This window comes from Somniosus microcephalus, chromosome 13 (assembly GCF_052327205.1).
Source record: "Somniosus microcephalus isolate GS21.2 chromosome 13, FLI_Smic_1.0, whole genome shotgun sequence".
Lineage (NCBI taxonomy): Eukaryota > Metazoa > Chordata > Chondrichthyes > Squaliformes > Somniosidae > Somniosus > Somniosus microcephalus.
This window is the reverse complement of record NC_140999.1, coordinates 120791749-120809968: the sequence shown is the minus strand read 5'-3', so window position 1 is coordinate 120809968 and position 18220 is coordinate 120791749. Positions and strand designations below refer to the sequence as shown.

The 18220-nt window shown below is 41.8% G+C and overlaps 1 protein-coding gene across 5 annotated transcripts in view; it reads right to left on the bottom strand.

Moving 5' to 3' along the window:
- Window positions 1–16180, bottom strand: part of ncoa5 (nuclear receptor coactivator 5) — a 48674-nt gene extending 32494 nt beyond the window's left edge. For 2 of the 5 annotated variants that reach the window (XM_086005251.1, XM_086005253.1), the window contains exons 1-2: window positions 16002–16133; window positions 9940–10149 (exon numbers count right to left, since the gene is read on the bottom strand). In XM_086005251.1, coding sequence (XP_085861377.1) covers window positions 9940–10132 — 193 coding nt within the window. In that variant the 5' untranslated portion in view covers window positions 10133–10149; window positions 16002–16133. Of the gene's footprint in view, window positions 1–9939; window positions 10150–14749; window positions 14871–16001 lie in introns of those variants that run through there. The other 3 variants (XM_086005252.1, XM_086005254.1, XM_086005255.1) reach the window with 3 other exon arrangements.
- Between the last annotated feature and the right edge of the window lie 2040 nt (window positions 16181–18220).

Sequence of the window (18220 nt, the reverse complement as noted above, 5' to 3'; positions counted from 1 at the left end):
TTATTCCATGGGAATATCACTTATTTAGTAGACATTGCCATTTTAACCTCAATAGAACCTAGGTTAAACACTGGCCAATCTCCAGAAGCCAATGTACAAACTAATAAAAATACAAGTATGACTAGCCATCTTGAAAAACCCGGGCAGTTTCAAAGTTATCATGCACTATTTTTTTTACTTTCTGAAAGTAATTTAATCAGATTTAAAAGCAGTGTTTCTTGGATCATCCCTTCGGTCAGCCAGGTACAAGTGTCGCAGAAGAGTAGTGATTGTTGTCAAAAACGTAGAGCAAAACCTTCCAAGTCCATTAAGCCTCAAAGTTGTGAATATTTCATACTTCTTACCAAAAAAAATAAAATTAACTGGCCACTGGCTGTTCTAAATAACATATTAAAGCAAAATTCACACACAATCCGACTGTACCCTTGCCAGTGTAGCAGCACCCCAACATTATGTGCTGTGGGGAGCAGGACACAAAAGGCATCAAGGGATATGGGGAGAGTGGGAATATGGTACTGAGATAAAGGATCAGCCATGATCATATTGAATGGCGGAGCAGGCTCGAAGGGCCGAATGGCCTACTCCTGCTCCTATTTTTCTATGTCAGCAGAACTATTACTCCCCATGAAGTTCCCAATCTCTATTGTTTAAGCCATAAGCAGAGTTTAAATTAGTTAGATGAAAAAAAACTAGTTGATGAAAAATAAACAAACTGCTTTAAAAGTATACCAGATTCTCTAACCCTGCCTACCCTAGAGTGAGAGTGTGTGTGGAGGGAGGAGGGGGGCAATTAGAATTTAAAAACACCTAGTGCAGTCTCGGACATAGCCACATACTAGAGAGATGCAAAGTCAAATTTAGACAAAAAAAAAAAAAATTCTGTATTCTATAATTTTCAATGCCCAATTTTTAATCATTTAAAAGATTACCAAGAATGTTAGGCAATACCATAGCAACTGACAGGATACAAGTTTCTGTTGCAGATTGCAATGTACATCAAACAACTTGAAACTAAAATGGCACTTCATTGTTGCTATTCATTTCCATTAGTGCAACAGCCATAAATCAGATCACATTCAAAGTTGAAAAATGTGAAAACTAGTTCTAAGCTTTACTGAGTTCTCGGCATTATCAAAGTTGCTAAATAGCATTGCCCGCAACTACTAAAATATTAACATGATTAATGTATTAGCTATTACATCTCAATAATAAGGAGCGTTTTATTGTAAATTCAGTATTGGGTACCATTAATGTGGCAAGTTTAAATATAGTGTAGCCAAATTATGCAAAGACAATCTCTGCATTCTCTACCCCACAGGATTTTCTGAAGCCAGCATAGTCCACAGTAAAGTTCAGGATTCCTGTCCCTCTAGGAGCACAAATCACCAAATTCCCTTCATCGAAAGAGCATCTGTAATATTCAGTTTGGGGAAATCAATTGGGAACATTTACAAACTAAATAGGACAAAGGACATTTTTCCACAATGTTTTAATACAACTGTCAAAATGTGATGGGGAGAATTTGAAGAAATTAACCAGTTTAAATTTAATTATGTGGACACAAGCATTTTTTCCAAGTGCTGCTTGAACTATAAAACCCATCCAATATTTTATAGATTTTAACTTTCGAAACTTTAAACATTTTGAGCTCATGATACAGCAGGAGGGTGAAGTATCGATTACAGGTCTATCGCATAATAGCATCAATTTGAGATTATAGAGAGTAGACAATACTGGTTTAGTATTAAAGCACACTGGCTTAACTGCACTTTTCCCAACACATTGATACTAATACTGAAGAAGCCCATTGACAACAGATTCTGCATACCAACTTAGTTGTGGGCCAACTGATGAATTATGGTGTAAATGACAGCCCTGTATGTATAGGGGAGCCATAGCAGGGCATGCTTGACACAGCAATCACTTGATGAAGGAGCACTAAGTATAGAGATATTTACAGAACTTCCATTGACTACTGACTGTTCTCATAAATAGAACATGAAATCCATATACATAAAAACTGCAAACATGTTCTTTTAGGTGATGGGGTTCGACAGAAATCTTTATTCCCCATCAAGGAAGGAGGGTAGGGAAGTTTGTATCTTGCCAAAGAGTAACTTGTGGAGCCTGCCCTGGTATTCCTCAATGAGTTCATCCTATGGCCAGCTGAGCTACCATTCTGCTCAACCAAGTTGATGGTTAAGGGCACTACAAATGGCCTAAGTAGTCCTGATCAGGGAGGGGACGTTAACCACAGTTTGGACTCATGACTACATTTCAGCTACTCCTACTTGAACTGCACATGTATAGACATAAGAACTCGGTCTTGAATATACTCAACGACAGCCTCCACAGCCCTCTGGGGTAGAGAATTCCAAAGATTCACCACTCTCAGTGAAGAGAATTTCTCCTCATCTCAGTCCTAAATGGCCAACCCCTTATTCTGAGACTGCGACCCTTGGTTCGAGACTCCCCAGCCAGGTGAAACATCCTCCCTGCATCTACCGTCAAGCCCTATAAGAATTTTGTATATTTCAATGAGATCACCTCTCATTCTTCTAAACTCCAGAGAATATAGGCCTAGTCTACTCAATCTCTCCTCATAGGACAATCCCCCCACCCCAGGAATCAGTCTGGTGAACCTTCGTTGCACTCGCTCTATGGCAGATAGATCCTTCCTTAGGTAAGACCAAAACTATACACCATACTCCAGGTGTGGTCTCACCAGGGCGCTATATAATTGTAGTAGACGTCTTTACTCTTATACTCAAATCCTCTTGTAATAAAGGCCATTAAAAATACTCTGTTCTATTTTTCCTACCAAAGTGGTAACTTCACATTTCTCCACATTATATTCCATTTGCCATGTTCTTGCCCACTCACTCAATCTGTCTACATCCCCTTGAAGCCTCCTTGCATCCTCCTCACAACTTACATTCCCATCCAGCTTTGTATCATCAGCAAACTTGGATAGATTACATTTGGTCCCCTCATCCAAATCATTGATGTAGATTGTGAATAGCTGAGGCCCAAGCACTGATCCTTGCAGTACCCCACTAGTTACAGCCTGACCCATTTATTCCCATGTTTTCTGTCCGTTAACCAATCCATGCTAGTATATTACCCCCAATCCCATGAGCCCAAATTTTATTTAATAACCTCTCGCGTGGAACCTTATCGAATGCCTTCTGAAAATCCAAATACACCACATCCACTGGTTCCCCCTTATCTATTCTGCTAGTTACAACCTAAAGAGTCTAACAGATTTGGCAAACACTATTTCCTTTTCATAAATCCGTGTTGACTCTGCCCAATCCTATTATTATTTTCTAAGTGCCCTGTTACCACGTCCTTAATAATAGATTCTAGCATTTTCTCTACTACTGGATGTCAGGCTAACTGGTCTGTTGTTCCCTGTTTTCTCTCTCCCTCCTTTCTTAAATAGCAGGGTTACATTTGCTACCTTCCAATCCGCTGGAACCATTCTAGAATCTATGGAATTTTAGAAAATGACAACCAATGCATCCACCATCTCTATAACCACCTTTCAAAACCCTAGAATGTAAGCCATCAGGTCATGGGGATTTATTGGCTCTCAGTCCCATTAATTTCTCCAGTACTATTTTTTTTTAACCAATACTAATTTCTTTCAGTTCCACATTCTCGCTGGACCATTGGTTCGCCATTATTTCCTGGAAGTTTTATGCGTCTTCTTCCGTGAAGACAGACACAAAGTATTTATTTTATTTCTCTGCCATTTCCTTATTCCCCATTATAATTTCTCCTGTCTCAGTCTGTAAGGGACCCACATTTACTTTTGCTAATCTTTTCCTTTTCACATACCTATAGAAGCCGGTTTTGTCTCTCGCTAATTTACTCTCATTCTATTTTCCCTTTCTTTATCAATTTCTTGGTCCTCTTTTGCTGAATTCTAAAATCCTCCCAATCCTCAGGCTTACTGCTCTTTTTAACAACATTATAAGCCTCGTCCTGTGATCTAATACTATCTTTAACTTCTCGTTAGCCACGGTTGGACCACTTTTCTTGTGGGGGGGGGGGGGTTCTGTACCTTAAAAGGAATGTATATTTGTTGTAAATTATGTATTAATTTTTTTAATGCTAGCCATTGCTTGTATACCATCATACCTTTTAATGTAATTTCCCAATCTACCTTCAACTCGCCTCCTCAAACCTACGTACTTTGCTTTGTTTAGATTTAAGACCCTAGTTTCGGATTTAACTACATCTCAATATAAAATTCTATCATATTATGGTCACTCTTCCCTAAAGGCCCCTTTACTACAAGATTATTAACCCTTTTTCATTGCACAATACTAGATCTAAAATAGCCTGTTCCCTAGTTGGTTCAACATATTGATCTAGAAAACTATCTTGCATACATTCCATGAATTCGTCCTCCACACTATTACTGCAAATTTGGTTTGCCCAGTCTATTTGTAGATTAAAACCCCCCCACGATTACTGCATTACTCTTGGTACATGCGGCTCTAATTTCCTGAATTATGCTCTGCCCTATATTACAACTACTGTTTGGGGGCCTATAAACAACTCCCAGCAATATTTTCTGCCTCTTGCTGTTTTAGGTCCACCCAAACAGATTCTACTTCTTGATTTCCGGAGCCGAGATCATTTCTCACTGTCTTTATCCCATCCTTTATCATCAGGGCTACCCCTTCACCTTTTCCATTTTGCCTATCTCTTCTAAAAGAGAAGTAGCCTGGAATATTTAGTTCCCAACCTTGGCCACTTTGCAATCACGTCTCAGTTATGGTTATTAGATCAAACCGATCAGGTAAGGAAAGGCGGTGAAACCTCCCTTCCTGCAACAATCTGCTGCTGAAGCTCATCAAGGCTCAAGTCAACAATGGCCATTGGAGGAGGTCACATTTGTGTCACAGAATAATGCCCGCAAAGCACATTATTCCCAAGACATTTAACATCAACAGCTCTTATTGAAATCTAAATCGCATTTAGCGGTTATACTCTTCTCTGTCCTTTGAAAGACGTTACCATGAGAGTGTGTGTGTGTGTGTGTGAAGTAGATAGAATAATGGAAAGGCAATCAAAATCTCCCTTCTATAACCAAATTTTATAGCCAGGATAGAAGTAATTATATTGATTTACATAACAGCACACCCATGCGCTAAAATTAGACACTACACCCATGCGCTAAAATTAGACACTACGGCAGTAAAGGCAACACTTATAGGACTGGGAAAAATTAATACAACAAGCTTGCGTGGACTATAGTGGCTTAATGAATACAGCTATATGCCATTTGCCCATTCACCAGTTTCAAAATTGCCATTTCAAATCTGGTTAAGTGATCATGCTTCACCAATTCAATACCATAAACTTACATGATTCCATCTGCAGACAGAATTCATTTTGAAAATCAGCAATTGTTCAGTAGGATTGACTAATGTTGCCCACAAATCTTTATACATAGAATGACATTCTCTTCAGTTACAAAGATTCAGTTTCTTAGATTGGAAACCATATCCTAACGTATGGTGGGAAAACCAAGTGATGAAGATAGTTCACCAATGCAGGAATCTTCGAGAAAACATGGTGCTACTTGTAATGGTTGGTCATTTCACCACTGTAAAAAGCCTAGCAATGAGCATTGTATCCTGATCTTGCACACTGCCTAAAATACCCGGGGCTTGCTCTGGTATCCAACGCAATGCAGATGACTTCAGTCAATGCTGCCGACATGTCACAAGCCATCACTATGCAAGTATAACTGACCGCAACCCCCCCCCCCCCAAATATTGTGGGTAGCAAAGAGCATGCCACCCACAATTCAATATTCTGTATTAATTCAAAAGGGGAAAAAAAGTACAGAACATTAATGGCGGAGTCTCATCATTTCTCCTCTGCGCTGTCAGCTGGATTCTGTCCTTCATTAGAGGAGTTTAAAATTCCAGAGTTGACTACTGAGCTACCAATACTACAGGAAATCCATTATATGCCTTTTGCTAGACTGGGAGGCTAGGACCAAGCATTAATGAACCAAATGACCGTTTATAGTCCTTTACTAATTAGGTTTGGTGGCCAGCAGAGCCTCTCTAAACATCTGAGGCCAGGAACAAAATCAGACAGCCAAGAACAAAATCAGACATCAGTCTCCTGTTTTCGTTGTGTCAGTCAACTTACAAAAAAACTATTTTGACACCAAAGACTGCATGCAAGACACACACACTCTCTCTCTCTGCTGGCATAACAGAATTTCAGCGTTGCTGCTCAAGAAATAAACGAGTCACTAGAAGTGACTTCACAATAAGTCGAAACTATATCACAATGTTTCATAATTTTTAAGATCAAAAGTTAGAGCTATGTGAAATTAGTTTTCATAATTCCAAGTCAAACTTAAAATGGCTAATCATCCTTAGTTACTAGGTTACATTATGTAACTTGGCTATTCAGGCAGGTTACAGGATACTTGCTATGTGCACCTACTACATGAAACTTCGCGATATCCGGCACCGACCTGCTGCCGATCTATCAAAACTTCCGGATAGACTAGCGCTAATGTTGAAGGATACGGAGGTTTTCATCTCCGTATCTGGCAACACTGTTGCTTAGCAACAGCTTGTAAACACTCGGCCCGTACCTTGGAAGCGTCTCTGAAGCTGTTGCTAAGCTAGAGACACTTTCCAGAGCCTGACTGTTAAAAAAAAAAAAAAATGCTAGAAGAAAAAAAACCTAACCAAAACAGCTGCTGATTTCTGCCATTAGATCGAGGTTTCCGGGCATACAACTTCCAGATAAACCGAAGTTTCCTGTAATCCAAATTGCTTTTTCAGATAAATTAATTGCATGGAAGACATCCTATATTTTGTTTGAACTTGCAGTCCAAGGAATGTACCATGCATGGGACAAACAAGCTTCCTCCACTGTCAGGGACCTTCACATCTACCGAATCTACTGTCATTGACACTGCCCAAGTTCCCTTTGTAGTAGGTCATATGAAGGGTCGAGCTTGTGCATTAGGTCTGCAATTTTCAAAAGAAGTCTATTCCAACCACCTCAATCCCAAAAATAAGATTTCCATTTGCAAACATCAAGCCTCAAAAAAATATAACCGAAGACCCCTCAAAAAGAACCGCTCATCGATAACCCTGCCATAATTTCCATCCTTGACAGTGGGACAGACCTCCAAATCAAATTCTTGTGCTTCAATACAGCAATGAGCCTTGGATCTGATGGGTGATCCACTAGCATCACATATTCTAATCTGCCAATAATGACCAATATCCACATTGGCAGATATCAAGGCTGGCACTTGATCAAGTTAAGCATTTGTCTGGAGGGCACGGTGATACTTAATGTCATAATTCCTTTCTGGAAATACTTTACCAACAGGTCCTCAGAAGTGATCCAAGCCTGCAGGATAACTGACAACTTAAAGCACACTTCTGGTGAGAGAACGAATTGACTAAAAGGTATTTGGGAGAGTTTAGTTGTAGTCTCCCAACCATCTTGAAACCTACCCCCACACCAAAGGCATTAAGCCAACGCTAGGTACACAATTTTGTTGGGGAGGGGTCAAGACATACTTAAATTTGAAAAGGGAATATATTCCCGGCATTTCCTTTCTCCTCACCCATGCAGACGCACAAAATAGCCTATTTACATGAGGACACTCATCCTTCACGTACATTAGTAACCTACTCAAGCCATCCCCTCAAAAAGGCATTGGCTAATTATTAGACCCGTCTTAAAAAAGGTGCAAGATGCAATATAATTAATTTTCCAGAGATATAACACTATCCCATAATGTAGGCATATAACAGAACCAGTTAGGATGTAAAGAAAACTGTCAAAACAAGCTCAATTTTATTCTGCACAAGCTTGAGATCACAGGCTATCCCCAGTTTCTCCCCTCAATGTGCCGACTCTTCCATAGACATCCTTCTGAAACTCAACCAAGTAGGAACATATCAGCCTAGTCAGCAAACATCAATGCGCTAGTCACCCATGCAGGGAATCACAGCCGAAAGCATGTTCTTGTTCTCACCTAGTGTTCACACAAGCATGTTCCATCAGTGGTCACTGGACAGTGATTAGGAGCAGAAAACTAGATCAAATTTCAATTCACTTGTCCAATTCAAGTAGAAACTCAATCCCTGTACACCCAGCCACATTAGAATGTAGCATGTATTTGCATGGTGCTGTGGGAGCACCTGCGTATCATTTCAATGTGTACTTGATTGGGTCACAGGTTTTTAACAAAAAATCTTAGTCCACACAGAACAAAGGCAACCAAAAGGGCTTCCTTGGTGACCAATGGGGGTTCAAATGACTAAACATTTGATAGAAGAGGATTCCAGAGGACACACAAGGTCCTGAAGTAAACCTTGCAAAATTATTAGCAAAAAGACACAAGTTGAATACTACTTGGGCAATGAACTGAACAACTCAGTTTTGCCTATAGTATCAAGGTATGAGACAGACCAGTTGAAAATGACCATTAGAAATGATCTTGGGCAACCTGAATATTCAATTTAAAGCAAGTTTGGAGCCACAATTCCATCCGATTTCAAAGATAATGACTGCTGAAAAAAAAATGTGCCAAATGAAATTCTGTGACATTAACACCCAAGCAGTAGGCTCTACTTCTGGTAACACAAAGTGAACCCAACTCCATCAGTATGTAACTATTTTCTAGAATCAAATTTTTCCTAGACACCTTCTCTTCCCGAAGAGTAGCCAGAGGCAGAAAATCAGTTCTTTCCTACTGGCACTTGAACAGATCCAACAAGCTGCAAACTTTTTTTTTAATTAAATTAAAAACTTTATTTCCCAGCACCCGAAACCGTAAAATGTCTGACGTCGTTCTTTGACCTAGTGTTATCCTCCAATCAAAGATTCACTTATGATAAATCAGAGTTGCAATAAGTGAAATCATCTTTTGTCAGAAGATCTTGCAGGATTGCAGATTTTTGATGACAACAGGCTCAAATCTTCAAAATCGTGGCAATGGATGGCAAAAGACATCACAGGTGACCACCTGTCACTGAGGGACGTTCTCAAGTGGAATATCAAAATCCAACTTTAGTCGACGATGGGTTCCAAGTTGCAAGTCAATACAGGGATAAGACGATTGTTGGCTATTGCAGCAGACAGAACTAATTTAAAGTCACACCAGGCTGCGAATTTTCAAGTTGGACAGTAAGACAGAATCTGATGTATTTGGAGGATAATGGGTGCATAAAACCATTACGTGGCAGCATTTTAGCTGCAACAATATGGTATTCTGGTTTTTACCAGCAAGTATAAACATTGAAATTCTTCAGTATTCTACTGACCCGGTGCATGCGTGTACGGGAACGTTGTTAGTAGGCTTCATAGCAGAAAGTGGATCAACAACCAGTAGTCCATTTGCACGTTTTCCTCCCTCTCCCGCCTCGAACCTTGGTCTTCTTCCCCCGATAAGGTTCTGACATCTGTTTGAGAATGTACTTCTTGCACACCATATACTCATGCATATTATGGTATTGTACAAATGTGATGGAACTTGACTTCAAAGAACCAAACTCACCTTTAAAAAAATTTGTTCAAACCCCCTCCCTTCGCAAGTTTTAGGAATTTCCATTACTTGCAATGGGAATTCAGAGCTGCGCAGTCAGCAAAGGTGGACAAACCAATGCTTCAAACCGTTTTAGCATATTGCTCCACCCAATCAAGAACAAGCTATTGGGTCAGAAGTTTCCTTAGTCTTAGTAACAGTTTCAGTTGGAAAACACCAACTTCTTAGGAGCAAGTAGTCAACAAATGGCACCGAACAGCCCGGTGAAGATATTACAATTCAGTTCTGAAATTGTGGTAACATACCTTTCAAGTAGTAACAGGTAGGACATTAAAATCAAGTACTGGATTCAGTTGGAAAGTCTAATGCTTCCAGATACTAACCATTTATCTTGCCGTATTTAAGGAACATATCTTCCAAATCCTTCCTCACCATGGAGTCGGTGGGCAAATTTCCAACAAAAATGCGCCTCTCAAGATCGCGAGGATCGGCGCTGTCGGTCTTGTTACTTGCACCGCGGTCACCACGCATTCTACGTTCTCGGGATGGGCTTCTGCTTCTTCTCCGGGACATCATCTAGAATCCTTTACGTGCTTTACCACGTGAAACAAAAAAGAGAAAGAAAATTGCCATTTGCATTAGATTACGAAAGTTTATGGGGAAGTCGTTACCAAAAAAGTGTCCTGCAAGTTAACTGTAAAAGTTAGGTGAGACTTTCAGATATTTAGGACTACCGCATTCAAGTTAGGAAAAATGCAAAACTATGTTCTTCGTAATTCATTGTGCAGTGTCAGTAGTTGGCTGATAAAAAGCCCAGAATTTTGTTCACGTCTGTTTTAAATTTGACATCAAAAAATATTTTATAGAAAAGCCATCTCTTCCATGGCAACCAGCTTACATTTAATACAAGGTAGAGAGAGTCCTGTATATATATATTATGTGCAAAAACACTTGTACAATTTATATTTTCCACCTAGCTCCCATTAGTTTTCGGAAAAATCAAATTGACAGGGATGCATAAAACTGATCAAAGGCCAGCAGCTATTGCAATTAGCTAAGTTGCCAAATTAAGGTAGAAAGACAGAAAATTAAATTATAATAATTAGAGCATCAGTCTTAATCACTGTCAGTTTCTGAAACTGAGCAAGTTTGTTGGTATTGTCTTATGTGGAATTTAGTACCAAAGAAAAACCCAAGACCTAACAATTGTTATTCTTTAAGAATTTTAACACTCCAGGTTTGAAATTGAACACAAGAGCCGAAGTGTTGCCAGGAAGATGGTTAGGTTTCACCAGTACACCTATTTTGAAAATGCATATTGTATTAATTCCCATTAAGGACGCAGAAATCGCTACAACAGTTGAAGGAGTTGCTGATTACTGCAGATTTTACGCAAGAAAATGGCAAGAGAATACCTCAGTATATTAACAACAGCATACTTACGAAGCAATTTGTATTCATGGACTGGTACCTCACCGTCAACATTCCAGGCAGTTTGCACAAGTAAATGTAGAGCCTAATTCCATTTTTTTTAAAACCTTAAATATACTTATAATACTCACCCAATACATTGCTCAGATTAGCAATGGATGTTTTACAGGATACAGTTCCCACCAGCTAAACCAGAATGCTGTTCAATTTAAATGAGATTGCAGTGGAAGATGGATGGATTGGATGAAGAAAACTTTTGAATGGGTTTACATCTATGCTCATCATGCAAGAGATATTAAAGGCACTGTGTTGAAATTGGCTAATGCTGAAATGCTAACTGCTAGGATCATTGCTACACAAACATTCCACCTTCCACATCCTCAAAGCGGTCTTAGCCTCTAATTTATCTTTTATTGCAAAGCACAAGAGAACTGACATCCCCCCCGAGATTCTGCTCACCAGACTGGCAGGAAAAGATTAAAAGTCAATCTTTGTGCATCTCCCAGTGGCCGGCTAACGAACACAATAGTGAAGAGCTTCCCCACCACTTTTTTGTTAAGTTAGGTCATGATGAGAGATCAAAACGGCATTAAAGGCATCTTCACCTTGATGGAATGTAATCGATAGCATTCCTCAACCATTCAACCTCCAGAGAATAAATAGGTAGTCGTGCAGACCTACAAGTGAATCTTGCAATCAGTCATCAGATTAACCAAATCCTCTTCTGGTCTAGTGAACATGCCAAGCTGATTCAGTGCAGTTGCATGCTTCCGTTAATCTCCAGGCCCACTGCAAGAGTCACAACACTTGCATTTATAGGGTACATTATAAAAGGAAATGTCTCAAAGCAAGAAATTATTTTTGAAATGCAGTGAATTATGTAGACAAATGTCATATTCCAACAACTGGTCCAAAACTATATTCACAGATCAGCCAGTAAATGGAGACCAGTACATTCCTGTCTGTAATGCATAGGAGGCTTAGACACTTTACATGCACTGAACAGGAATTGTTTTAACATAAAAATCAGGAAGAGCTACATATGGAGGTAGGAGTGCCATTATCGGATACAACCATTAAGCTGGAAGTGCCTTAAATTTCAGTACTCAATTGTAAAGCAGCCAAAAAAGACATGGTGCTTTCATTAAATCGCTACTGTGGCTTACGGTAATGAGCCAAGGATTCGGTTTTCACCATATCCCACTAAACTCATCCCAAATACTGGACAAAGACCAATTACTGTAAAATAGGAGTTGAACGAAAACTAGGGGGAGGAGGAAAGAGAAATAACCAGGCTAAACTCAAAATCTTTAAAGTCTTCTGAATCAAGATAAGCATTAGATCTGATGTTTACCTCTGGTTTAATTTTTTAAGCCTTCGGCAATATGTTTAACACCACACCACAAATCATTTACCCTAAAATGAAGGCCAACATTGTAGATATAAATTTCGTCTTGGTTAGTAGCTGCCCTTCCATGCATGGATAATGGAATACAACTGTCACACATCTACTAAAGGAAAGGTTTGATCAGAAGTAGGTTTTAAGGAGTGCCTTAAAAGGAGAGGCAGAGGTTTAAGGTGAGAATTCCAAAGCATAGGGCCCAGGCATCTGAAGGCAGTCACCAATGATGGAGCACAAAAATCAGGGATGCACAAGAGGTCACAATTGGAGGAACACAAAGATCTCGGTAGGGCTGGCGGAGGTTCTAGAGAATAGGGACGTGCAAGGCCATGGAGGAATTGGAACATAAGGATGAGAATTAAAAAATATAGAGGCGTTGCTGGACCAGGAGCCAATGTATGTCAGCAAGCACACAGGTGATTGGCCTTGGAGCTAGTATAGGATATGGGAAGCAATGCTTGGGTGAACTCAAGGTTACTGAGGGTGCAAAGTGCTGGGAGACCAGCCAAGAGATCGTTGGAATAGTCGAGTCTAGAGGCAACAAAGGCATTGATGAGGATTTCAGTACCAGATGAGCGGAGGCACAGATGGGTAATATTAGAGGTGGAGTAGTTGGTCTTGATGAAGTGGATATGGAGTTGGAATCTCAGGATCAAATAGAAAGCCACAGTTGAGAACAATCTGGTTCAACCTCAAAGGCCAGGGAGAGGGATGGAGTCAGTGGATAGGGAACATCGTTTGTGACAGGGGCCGAAGACAATGGCTTCGGTCTTCGCAATATTTAATTGGAGGATATTTTTTGCTAATCAAATACTGGATGTTAGCTAAGCAGAGTAACAAATCAGCGTAAAAGGTGGAACTTTAACTTTGTGTTTTCAGATTATGTTGCCAAGTGATAGAATGCAGGAGCAGGAAGAGAATCCACTGCAGGTGATTCTCTGGCTACGACTGGAATCGATAGGAATGGAATCAGGGTGACTAGAGTTCAAAATATCACACCATTTCATCATCAGTGCAGAAACAAACTAATCTGTATGCACACACTAAAGTTAGTTACCCCAGGTTTTCCAATTTTCAGCCAGCTAGACAAATCATAGGGTACCACCAGCTTAAGAGCCCTTTTGCTATTACCCATTACAGTAGATATGGCATGTTAATTAATTTCTACTTCAGAAGTACATTGACATCCCCTTAAATACTATTTCTTTACAAGCAATCCTTTGCAAATTTATATTAACAATCGCAAAGTCTAACCAGTCACAATACTTGTTATGTATACATGTCACTTAAAAACATGTTTTAACTTCTGACTTACTACTTTTTTTAAAACTTAACTTCTGAACATCGACACCATTTGACTGAAAGCTGATTTAACTTGACAATAAGGCTCTACGTTCTTGAAATGTAAGTCGTGTAACATTTTAAATCAAAATCAGTGTCTTCATGGAATACCACTTGTGAAAAGTTAGTCGGCAATAAATCAAACCTACTGTAATTAAATAAGAACTTTCCTCAATTGGTGAAAGGTTGTAGTTTATAGCATAATAAAAAGATAAAACACTGGACAGTGAACATATTTTTTCTGACAAACTTAAACCTGTTTAGCTCAAACAAAAAATCTTCGCAAAAGTGAAAGCAGAACAGAAAACGCTTACAACGTGGAGAAAGGTGCTTTATTGGGAAATGTATATCCGAGAAGATATCTTTGCGAAGATCAGAAACGCACGGGAGCGAGATCAATCGATTTAAGTATCGGCATAAGTAGAAAAGTGATGAGTAAATGATTTTCAAGTAAAATGTTTGAAATAGCAACCGAGAACTGTAGTTGCCAATAGAAGCCTATTGCTGTAAGTAACGGTTAATTTCGACAAACGACGCAGAGAGAAAATATCTGCCTTTACTCGCCTCCTCGATTCGGAATGGTTTTATAGAAAAAGTTGAGACAATAACAGGTCATTTAATAATGTATGCAGAAACAATTTTTGATACAAATATTTAACGCCTCAAGATCAATGCTGAGCGAGTTTCCCTCCTTTCCCAGGGGAGCACGAAAACTCATCCGCCATTTTAAAACGCAAACCCCATTCAAGCTGAAAATTTCGGACATCTCCACAACATGCCGCTTCCTCTGTCGTCGCTCACTGGACTTTCTCCGCCGCTGTACTCGATGGTCGCCCTGTCCGCCAACGCTCATGGACGACCCTTCCTTACCCGCCCACCCTACTTTCTGGCTGTGTCCGCCATGTTAAGGAGGGATCCGGCAACCATTAAAGGAGCGGATTTCATTTGAACGCTGGAACTGGCTATGAGTTCACGCTCCGAACTTCTGAGACCCTGCACCCCTTCGCCAGGCTCCTTACCCTCGATAGAGGCACCGATTCTCACTTCCGAGCTCCGTCGAGCGCAGTCTCCCGAAACGAGCGGAATAACCCGTTCATTTCCCGCAAGCGCAGGCCACCGAACTACGCATGTAACAGAGGCGTTAGCGGCCGGCGCATGCGCATCTCCAGGCCCGCTCTCCTCGGAAAATCGCGCCAACGGTACCGCCGCGCGCGCGCTCTTGACACGGACGGTCGGCCGCCAAGCATGAAGTGTTTTCAAATAAGCCACAGACAAGAGCGGTTACAGAGGTTTTAATGAAAAGGAAGAAAGACGGATCAAAATACCACTCAAAATGCCGGACCGGTTCAAACTCGGACCCGCAAACGCCGTTTTGATCAGTCCTACGGCCGACCTTGTACCGAGGATTGGTTCTCGCTGAACGGCAGCGAGTAAAATGGTGAAGTGCATAGCCCTGCGAGAAGCGCCCAGCCTTAAATAGGCTCTCCTTGACCATGCCAGCGGAGACCCCTGTGGGCAGGCTTCTGTCAAGACGGGTGGCGTTTGCTCCATTCCGTCTTTTTTTCTGATTTCAAATAGAAAAACACTTTTGTAAAATTCACTCGTGCAGTGAACCAAGAGTAGGGATGCGAGTGTGTCGGCGGGCGAGAAACTCTTGAGGGAACTCGGGTTGGGTAAAGATTCAGCACAAGTGCCGACAGCGTGAGGTGTGAATTTGTTTTGTCTTAACACTCTTTAACACGCCTTGGGACGTTTTACTAGTTGAAGGCGCTATATAAACACATGCTGTTGTTGTGTGGCGAGTTGGTGCGGGATTTAAGGCTTCCGGCTTTCAAACACACTTTTTTATTCAGTCGCAAAACAATTTTAAGTCTTTACCCCCGCACCCCAGTGTGCGCAGGTGACGGAACTGCCCCCCTCCCTTCGGCAGTGCTGTCCGCCATTTTGAGGCGCACCGTCCTTCGAGCCGCGAAGCTCCGAGCGCAGCCCCGGAAAGCAGCTCTCCGCCTGCCCCACTCGCTGTCCTCGCCGCTGCAGCCCAAACGCCATCCCCGCGGCCCAGGTCGGCCTCTCTCAACCGTATCCTGCTTCAGAGGCTCACAGTCCTCCTCGAAGCTTCCCCTTTGTGTCCGCCATGTTGAGTGAGCGGCCCTTTGTGCGGAGAACGGGATCCGGCAGCCATTAAGAGGCGGCGGCTTCTCACTGTAACGGCCAAAGCGGCTACCAAGCTCGCGCCAGGAGCTCGTCAGAAAATGCCCGCTGATCCCTTACCGTTTTCCAACGCGAAGGTAACTGCCACCCCGGGTCTGATTTTGATTGCTGTGCGAGCGGCACTTCTTGTCTCCCAAACGGCTGCTGCTTAGTTCTTCCACCACACTGAGGTAATCAGCAGCTTCTATCCCACGCATGCGCCCTTCGGCATAATCACCCAACTGCGAATGAGATGTTGGTCCAAACAGCTCGGTTTGCGCATGCGCTCCTGTTCATAAATGGTGCGAAGCGAGGTGGGGGAATGTATTGACTGCGCATGTGCAGGTTTCCGAACGGCAATAAACGCGCCAACCCCAGGACAGGCGAAGTGCGCATGCACTCGGCCTCCAGCAATCCATTCCAGAATAACCCATGAGGAGAATGATCATATCATCATCATCATCGGCGACCACTCGAATTCGAGTATGGTATGTCCTTCATCAGTCATCTACTTGCGGGTCTTCAGGTGGCTGTGGAGGCCAATCCGAGATCCACAGTGTGGGCATGTAAGACTATTGGTAGTGACTGGAGTATGGGTCTTAAGTTGTTGTCTCTCCTTACGGCGCTGGCGTTTATCCTCAGCGGCACGCTGGAGATTCTTTTCATGTAGTGCGGCACCGTTGTGGATGCATTTTCTCCAATTGTCTCTGTCCAGTACGATTTCCTCCCAGTTATTAATATCGATATGGAACTTTTTAAGGATTACTTTGATGTTCTCTTTGTAACGCTTCTTTTGACCACCAGGAGACCTCTGCCCTTCCTTCAACTGGGAGTACAGAACCTGTTTTGGGAGACGTGAGCCTGACATGCAAATGACATGTCCAATCCATCGGAGTTGATGCTGCATGATGAGCGTAGTGATGCTGTAGATATTGGCCTGTTCAAGTATACTCCAGTTGGTACGCTTGTCCTCCCAGCTGACCCTCAAGATTTTGCGTAGAGAGCGTTGGTGGTATTGCTCTAAGGCTTTGAGATGTCTACTGTACGTAGTCCAGGTTTCAGCTCCATATAAAAGAGTGGGAAGGATGATGGCTTTGTATACAAGAATTTTAGTTTGGACTTGGAGGTCATGATTTTCAAAGACTCTCCTCCTCAGTTTAGAAAAGGCTGCACTTGCACAACTCAGGCAGTGATGGATTTCAGAATCAATGTCAGCTTTGGAGGATAAATGGCTACCAAGATATGGAAAGGTGTTGACATTTTCAAGGGTGTTATTATCAATCTTTATAGAGGGAGGAGTTGCAAGCTGATTAGGTGATGGCTGGTGGAGCACCTGGGTTTTCTTTATATTCATGGTGAGGCCCAGAAGTTTGTAGGCTCTGGAAAAAGCATTCAAGGTGATTTGTAGATTATGCTCGGAAAGAGCTGTGATGGCGTTATCATCTGCATACTGTAACTCCATAATGGTAGTGATGGAGACTTTGCTCTTGGCCTTAAGCCTGTTGAGATTGAAAAGTCGGCCATCAGTACGGTAAAGGATTTGAATTCCGGTGGGCAGATCATTGCCGATGAGATAGAGGATAACTGAGATGTAAGGGGTTTTCGGATCGCAGAGGTTTCTCTCTCTAGAGGCCTCTCTCTCTTGCACAGTAAAACCTTGAGTGGTTCGACCCACTCGCCCCTTAGGTTCTAGACACTGGACTTGGATGCAGGAACTACAATGTAGAGAATACTCAATAGGCCAGGTTTAATGGAAACGAAATGAAATTTTATTGCATAGAGAAAAACAAATCAAATGCAAGCAAATAAGAGGGTACATGGGAGGGAAAAAAAAAAATCAAAATACAGTACTAACTAAAATAGATACAGGCATATTATACTTTATACAAACGTCATCATGAAATGGGGAAATGCACGGAACATCGAGGGACAACAACTCATGTTAATTATACCCAAAATGCCCACCCCCTTAACCCATCTAGATCCGATTATGAAGGGCCAGAAACATGCTCACCAATCCAGTTGGAAAATTATAGAGTTTTGAAACACGTCTGCGTTTTGATCCCCTCAGGCATCCTGTTTCCGCGTGGTCAGTGGAACCACAGCAAGCTGCGCCACACTTCTCTCTCTCTCTCTCTCTCTCTCTCGAGGTGAAGGTCACGGGCAGGCTGGACACTGGCAGACCTGGACGTCGGCGGGGACGGAGACCATCTGTTTGACCACGGTTGGAGAGGTCTCTAGCTGGTTACCATTTTCACATGGGTTTCTTCTGTAGGGCTGTTGCCCTTTTGTCTCGTCAG